Source organism: Diachasmimorpha longicaudata, chromosome 18 (assembly GCF_034640455.1).
Source record: "Diachasmimorpha longicaudata isolate KC_UGA_2023 chromosome 18, iyDiaLong2, whole genome shotgun sequence".
In the NCBI taxonomy this organism is placed as follows: domain Eukaryota; kingdom Metazoa; phylum Arthropoda; class Insecta; order Hymenoptera; family Braconidae; genus Diachasmimorpha; species Diachasmimorpha longicaudata.
The window spans coordinates 3,735,273-3,742,647 of record NC_087242.1 but is presented as its reverse complement, the minus strand read 5'-3'; the positions used below and the strand labels follow the sequence as shown (position 1 = coordinate 3,742,647).

Below are 7,375 nucleotides of genomic sequence, written 5' to 3'. Positions count from 1 at the left end.
GATTTATTTTATCGTCAATTTTCTTTCAGCCATCGTTTCACAATAAATCGAGAACGAAATGTTTGGAATTATTCATAAATGAAATAAACGGATAATAAATATTTTAGAAATAATAAAACCACCGTCAACATTCTAATTCATTTTATTTATACATTCAGTTGTTGGTTTCCACAATTTTATTTACTTCACAGCACAAAGTGTAATTTTCTGATGTTCCTGTTGTTGAATGTACTGGGACTAGACGAAGACTATTCGGGCGAATATCAATTTTTCAGAATTGACAATATGAAAGTTTTTTTTTCGTTTTCGGCTGTCCCAATTATTCCAGCATCTAAACAAATGTCACCACCACTAAAAAAAGACGTCGGATAAATGAAGAAGCGCTGCAACGGGCGTCAATTAATTGGTACACTTTGGAGGACGATTTCTCCCGGGAATTCTAGTTCTGTAAGAATAAGAGAAATAAAGGGTGAGAATTTTTTTAGATTCCACGATTAAGCACGTTTACGGCTTTTGTTAAGTTCCTATTGTTGTTTTGAGGGCAATCGAGGCCGTTCTCTTGCCCGAAGTAATGAAAAATGGAAATGATGAATTATTCATCTGTAATTCGTTGTTAATTTGTGGTTTCTGCCAGAGAATCAATAATTACATCCTCGTTTATTCACCCTTAAGTTACACTAAAATGATAATTATAACAATATTCAACGGAACACACCGTCACTTGGGGAAAAATCGAATTTGGCAAAAGTCAATTTTCCCCGCGACAAAAAATACAAAAAAAAATTATTTTTATATTGTTTACAATTCTGAGGGTTTTGGAAACCTCGAAGGGTTGAATTGATCTGAAATCGGCAATTCATCTCACCTTGGGATCCCCACTGCCGAGAAAAACGAGTCCTATTGCACCGGCATATGCCATGAGTGTCTCGGCTGCCTGCTGTGTCTCGAGAAGTATTCTAGTCTCATTCATCCAATCCCTAGCCACCGACCTCGATGCACCCTTCAGCAGATTCATGTACCTAAGAGTCATCTTGAAGTCACCCCGATCCAGCCAATACCTGTGCAATTTTAATTTCCCCTAAAATTCGATTTTCACTTCGTCTGAATAAAGATAAACGAGCGCTCCTCACCTGGCACGATCCAATACATCGTATGTATCCAATTTACTGACGTCAATGGGCTCGTCCGACAGTTCACTCTTCGATATCGGACTTATTGCCTTAACCAGAAGGAGACTCTGAAGATAGCTGAGCAAATAAATCGGTAGTGAGGCACCCTCGGCTGGTACCAGAGCCAGACGTCTTGCCATGTGCTCCACCTGAAATCAATCACTCATTAATCAACGTCAGCAGCTATTTATCTACCCGTAAATCATCCCCCCAACAAGTTTTGAATTGATTTAACCCGAATTCGTTTCCAAGGGGACCAATACTTTCCATTGAACGGATGATTGAGTAACGTCTCAAACATGTTCAATCGTTGGCACATTTTGCCCTGCTTGTTCAATTATATCCAAGTTTGTAATGAATTTTCACTCGACAGTTGCGAAACTCCATCAACGAATCCCTTCAAACACAAGAGCTCTCGGGGAGAATTAAAATTTCCTCTAAGAACTGATCGAATAATACGAAAACGCTCAACTTGAAATTATGCAATTTGATTAAGTTAAACGGCCTCCAGCCAGCCTTGAGCCAACACTGGGGCAAATTAAAGTGTTATATGGGGACTTAAAATTGAAGAAAAAATTCTGAAACAAATCCGGGCCAATTATGACACTATACAGGGTAAAGACCTTTAAGAATCGCTCTCTGAGCGCATCCTCGGGGAAAACTCCGCGCTTTACAGCCTCTTCGGGTATTCCCTCAAGTGTCGCCTTAACCAGTGCATCGTCCTTGGCTGTGAAAAACCAGAAAAATCCCACAAGGGCCATAAAAATTTAATTTAAAATACCCTAACTATCCGCTAATCGGATTCTCTTCTCAGTGTCTCCTCGTAACATTTCCTCGCTCATTCCACTCTCCCTCATTATTATAAATATCAAAATATCAGAGGAGATATTGTTGAAAGACTGCGTGAGGATACACAATATGAATAAATGAATAAATGAATAATAACGTGCTTACGTGCGACTTTGGAGACCGCGTTTATTTCGGCCTCGAGCGGCCTCACGGGTTTATCAGCTGGAGCTCCTGGGGGTGCCACTTTCATCGCTCTACCCAGGGCTTGACATGCAGCCCATAGCATTTGGGCATCGCAGGCGCCTTTTTCCTCGCTCAGACGAACTATTAAAATTACGACAAAATTAATGTCACTTTTATCCTAATGAACGTTGGAAAAATTACGATTTTAACTGATTAAAAAAATCCTTCATTGAAAAATTCGAGGGATTAATTTTTTTGTCAACATCTTTATCGTTCATGAAATTGTAAATAGTCTCCAGGCGAAACGATAATTACCCCGGAGGAATTAAACTCCGAATGAGTATTGCGAATTGCCCGGAGGTAAATTAAACGAATAAACGGGAATAATAGCCAACATCTAAATAACGTACTAAAAAATTCAATAGTAAAAAAGCTGGTGGCTTTTATTCTCGTGTCATTAAATGGCCCTTGATGCGTCAATGAAAAACATTAAACAGAAAAGCTTGAGGTACTCACGCTTGAGTGCCTCGTCCAGTCCTCGCAATCTACCAACAATTACGGCCAGCTGTGTTTTATATTTGATAGATTCTGCCTCGGCCTGCTCACTAGCTGCACGATTTATCAGCCTCTGAGTCTCCTTGTCTTTCATCTCGAGGACCTCCTTCAGGTGGTCGGCATTCACCTGCGCTTGGAGCTTAAGTTGTCGCCGAATTTCTTCTTCAAATGATTTGCGTTCAGCCAGCACCTGACAAGAATCAAAAAGATTACGACAAGAAGGTCCCTATCTGCCCTAGATTCCAACATACACATGAAAAACCGGTCGATAATCGAAGTGACTTATCTACAAACATAGTAATGCAGGCAGATATAGGCAGTGCAAATAAATTATGTAAATTATCAGCCTTGAAGTCATTTAGATTAACAATAATACAATTGCAATGATATTTGTGCTCTCAACAAGTTGAATATCACAGAGAGAATTTCAAATAGATGTCTGCGAACGTAAGTGTTTGTCCGTCAAGTGCTTTACCTTTTTCTCAAACTCATCAGTAAGGATTCTCTTCTCCTTATTGACTTCACGACAGACAAGTTCATTCAATTTCTCGTCAGAAGGTGCATCCCCACTGGATTTCAAAGCAGCCCTTAATCTCGCACTATCAACGCTCTAGAAGGAATAAGAAATGAGTGAAACCGTGAATAAAAAAAGTGTCCAATATTTACTCAGTCTGAGCTTTTTTTTTTCTCTTCCCAAAGACTCTCAAAGTGTTTTATTCTATTTTCACTTTCACTCTGTTCGTATACCTCTAGCTTCTCCAGCTCTTTCTGCAAATAGTTCACCCTGTTATACATGTGAAGAACGAATATATCAAACGCCTCCTCATTAACGCTGAAATTTTTGTCGTGAATATTGATGTTGGGAAATAATATTTGCAGCTCTTCGTTGAAATTTTCCCTGGCTGTTTTAACTTTATTCCAGTATCTCTCGGTTATGTTGGCCGAGCGCTCCTCCTCGTCATACTTCTTCTTCGCATCGTCTACGTCGTCAATTATTTTTTTGACATTTCGACGGGCAGCTGCTTTCATAACGGACGGGGCATCGAATTGGGGATCGTCAACTACAGTTGAGAGACGCTTGAGACTTTCGATGGCTTCGGTGGCGCTTCTTTCCGCCTCCTGAGTTGAACGTTTTCTTTTGTCAGTTGCTTCTTTCAATCTGGAACAATCGGAAGCTTTCAGAAAACTCAAACTTCTCAACTGAATTTAGAAAAAATGGAGAAATTTAGGGAAAACCAATGAAAACGTTTTTATGAGATCAAATCGACCTATGGACTCAGTACATTTCTCTTACCTTTGCCAAAGAGGGCCGGCAATATTACCAGGAGCACCGTTCCCACCTTCCACCACCTTGACAACATCCTGATTGTACTGGCGAATGGCATTGGTTGCCTCCTGATAGGCAGTGATGGCCTTGGTGGCAGCTTCTCCACAGAAAGCCTCGAGTTCCACGAGATTGTTGGGCTTCAATTCCTCCGGAACTTCTTTCTTGGGGGGCGATGGTTTCTCCACCACTGCATAGACAATAAAATGGCTCTAAGTAATTACTTCTATGATAGAATTGATGATGGAACATAATTTTGAAGGCTCTGAAATACATTATCACCCACCAACTTGAATTTTCTCTCCTTTTTCCTTACTCTGGCGGATTTCAGCGTATGGATCGTTAACTGGTGGCTCTTTTGTTAAGACCAGGGGCTCGAACGATGGCTTTGGAGCTGTGTGTTACCCATTAGCAGTTATTATTAACAAAAAAAATCATTGGAGAAAGTAAGAGGGAAGCAGAACGACTCAGTGAGATGTTTAATTTTTTTTAACGTCACTGAACCTTCTAAGAGAGGCGGTTTCTTTGTGAATAAAATTAATTAATTAATATGCATAAAAATCACGCTGCAGAGGATCGCACGTTTGATTTTCTTTCTCATAAACAACATGCACGAGTGGACTAGCATATTTTCATTAATTATTCGAGGATTGAAGAGGATAAGGATAAGGTAAGGGTCTCACGTGTGTAGTTTTCACAGTTAGCACATGCAATTTGCTTCTGACCTGGTTTATCATCTTTCTTCTTCTGGACTTCTGGATTCCCATCACCAAAAACCCCTCCAATAACACTAAAAAATATCGATTACATTAGTAAATCATAATAAACCGAATATTGTTCAGGAAAAAGAATAATTCTGTAAAATTCATTCACCTGTTTTTCAAATTGTTGAAGAATTCACGCACTTGATCGAAGTACGATCCCTCCTCCTGAAAAATGACTTTGATTGTTTTATCGGTTCCTGGAATCCACTCCTCCAGCTGTTTTCTGATATCCGAGTTGTTCTTAGCCAGTGCCAGAATGCCCACTGTCCCCAGGGTTATCGAGCCCACCAGTAAAAGTCCCTTGCCCCCAGACTTTCCCCTAGAAAATTAAATTACATTGTCAATAAAATTTTTAATCCAATTGGAGAACTCATGCAGAGGAGGGGGAGGTAAAATAGACAGTTGTAACATAAAAAAAATATTTATAATTCTTGAACAAGTGGGCGTTGCATTCATACAGAGAATTGATTGACCTTCTGGTTAAAAACAAAATGGACGGCTCTAATCGTCTTTTTTATTAAAAAAATGTCCATTTTACCCCGGTGTCTTTGACGGCATACCTTGGAGGTGCCTCCGACGAGTACCCAGCCCTCGCCTGTGCCACGATGACCCTGACATCTTTCCGTCCTCTGAAAACCCATGAAGAATCGAGTGAAAAGCCTCATCCCCCCAACGTCAACACCTTCCACAAAAATCCCCAAGGAACTCACTCTATGCCTCGTCTTCTTCCTGGCTGAATGTCCCTGCACCTGGTGACTGCGTAAAACCTCGAGTGCCCATATTTATTAATCTATAAACAAGCAGATAGATTGATTAGACGAAAGAAAAAAAATTCTCAACCCTCGTGAGACTTATGTAAGACTGACGACTGCACCCAAAGTGTCATTGCTCCATCATAACTCCCTCTTGCACGTCAACTCATCGTGATTACTCTCAATATAATTATAATCGATATATTTCACATGCAAGGAGATCGTCCAATGACGACTGTCTGTGACAACTTGGTCATAAAGTCATGACAGAAAATAGAATGATCAAAGGTTCTCAAGGTTTCGTCTGCATTTATTATTCTGTTGGATAGTGTTTTTATGGGATACTTATCATTCTGAATAATTGTCAGATATGAATGGTGATTGGGAATTTATGCTGATTATATTTTCTGACTTACTTTAATTATCCGATCGTGTGGGGTTGACGAAAATTTAATGCCAATTCGGAACATGCTTTCTGCCGTTGAGGCGGCACAAACGAAACAGCCCTAGAGGTTAAATATCGGAATAAATTATTTCAATATTAACAGATTGTTGAGACTGGCGGAATGCAGTGGAATTCGGGACTGAACAGCTGATTCGATTGAAGATTAAAGGTGAGAATGGTTCGGTTCCAGTAGTTTCTTGTCCGATTTTCTGGCCACGTGAGCGTTGCTATTGCTCGATGGCTCTCTCAATTACTCAGAAAAACATTTAGAAATAATGAGTGATAACTCAGTGTAACCGGTGACTAGCAATTCCTCGAGAATGCTGTCGACACTCTTCGGAGCTGCTCTGAGAGGTACCGAATTCTCATTATACGATTTGTTGAAATACAACATTGAGATTTTATGTCAGTAAATAACAATTTTCGAGGAAGTTTTGAGGTTAGGAAATTAGGAGCTTTACATTGTTCGCAATTTTTAGGAGCTGTTCGATGCCGAGCTGTCGTGTCATCCCCTAAACTACAAAATTATGGATTTACCGAGGGCAAACCCCTTTTTGGAGGGCTAAAATCCAGCTTCGATAGTGAATATCGAGGGATTTCCTCCCTTATGTCGTCAATGAGATTGAGCCAAAATGTTAAGACGTCACCAATTGCTCCTGCTGGAGGCTTATTAACGTAAACAATATCAAATAACTTCTGAAAAATATTCCTAATAGCCGAACGATTACGCAAAATGTCAACTTCTTGCTATGCTCCTCTGACATGAATCGTTATTGACACTCATCAATTTCCCAGGCCTGTCTCTCCTCCTTTTCAGTAAAAGTAATAACTTCTGAATGTTCAACTCCATAGAAAATCAGTTGAGTCAGCTGTTCTTACTCGATATACGCCCACTCGTACTGTCATCAAGTTCACAAAGTCCAAGGGAAAGCGAGCGACTGTCAAAACTGTCCTGAAACGATTCTACCGACTGAATTGGTACGAAATACGATAAAAAAAAAACAAAGACAATATTTATTTGATAATGGCATGGGGTAATTCTTGCAGGGGAATCTGGATAAGAACCAAAGCCAGCAGACACAAGCGAAGATGGAAAAAAAGCGCTGCCAATGCTCGACGCTCTCGTCAACACGTATTCTGCAATTCTACTCAGTCTTGGATGCTGGACAAAATGGTCTCGCCATTCTGGAGGAAGCCCAAGTTCTGGGTCGATGACCCTTACGCTCCATATCACAAACGTGAGGAGTTCTGGGCCACCAGGACTAAACCATTACCCATTACCCCGAAGGAATAACTTGATTTAGATGTTATGACGGTGGTGTATTATAAATAATAATAAAAATATGGTTAACACGGTGGCTTGCTCTTTATTTTTTGTTCTACCTCAGTGAGCT

At 40.2% G+C, this 7,375-nt stretch overlaps 2 protein-coding genes across 3 annotated transcripts; one reads left to right on the top strand and one right to left on the bottom strand.

The window, feature by feature from the left end:
* Nucleotides 1–126: 126 nt before the first annotated feature.
* On the bottom strand, nt 127–6,109 carry LOC135170904 (MICOS complex subunit Mic60). 2 transcript variants are annotated; one of them, XM_064137081.1, is made up of 15 exons: nt 5,953–6,109; nt 5,495–5,574; nt 5,345–5,413; nt 4,894–5,103; nt 4,746–4,810; nt 4,307–4,414; nt 3,991–4,210; nt 3,444–3,855; nt 3,172–3,306; nt 2,658–2,886; nt 2,124–2,282; nt 1,793–1,896; nt 1,131–1,318; nt 866–1,058; nt 127–445 (listed from the first exon to the last, which is right to left on the bottom strand). In XM_064137081.1, exons 1-15 carry the CDS (start codon nt 6,004–6,006, stop codon nt 440–442), a joined length of 2,232 nt encoding a protein of 743 aa, XP_063993151.1. In that variant the 5' UTR covers nt 6,007–6,109; the 3' UTR covers nt 127–439. The 2 variants fall into 2 exon arrangements, with proteins under 2 accessions (XP_063993151.1, XP_063993152.1); XM_064137082.1 differs by lacking the exon at nt 4,307–4,414.
* A 66-nt stretch (nt 6,110–6,175) lies between these two features.
* On the top strand, nt 6,176–7,339 carry LOC135170943 (large ribosomal subunit protein bL35m). Its single transcript, XM_064137169.1, has 4 exons — nt 6,176–6,335; nt 6,461–6,656; nt 6,834–6,959; nt 7,029–7,339. Exons 1-4 carry the CDS (start codon nt 6,302–6,304, stop codon nt 7,273–7,275), a joined length of 603 nt encoding a protein of 200 aa, XP_063993239.1. The 5' UTR covers nt 6,176–6,301; the 3' UTR covers nt 7,276–7,339.
* The last annotated feature ends 36 nt before the right edge of the window (nt 7,340–7,375 follow it).

Bases quoted from the DNA above. Each gene is read 5' to 3' on its own strand.
- LOC135170904 (XM_064137081.1), bottom strand. From the start codon at position 6,006: ATGTTCCGAATTGGCATTAAATTTTCGTCAACCCCACACGATCGGATA. The intron at 2,887-3,171 runs GTAAAGCACTTG...GATTCTTGTCAG, and splicing joins CTGATGAGTTTGAGAAAAAG to GTGCTGGCTGAACGCAAATC. The intron at 2,283-2,657 runs GTGAGTACCTCA...TAATTTTAATAG, and splicing joins ACTGGACGAGGCACTCAAGC to TTCGTCTGAGCGAGGAAAAA.
- LOC135170943 (XM_064137169.1), top strand. From the start codon at position 6,302: ATGCTGTCGACACTCTTCGGAGCTGCTCTGAGAG. The intron at 6,336-6,460 runs GTACCGAATTCT...CGCAATTTTTAG, and splicing joins CTTCGGAGCTGCTCTGAGAG to GAGCTGTTCGATGCCGAGCT. The intron at 6,960-7,028 runs GTACGAAATACG...TAATTCTTGCAG, and splicing joins CGATTCTACCGACTGAATTG to GGGAATCTGGATAAGAACCA.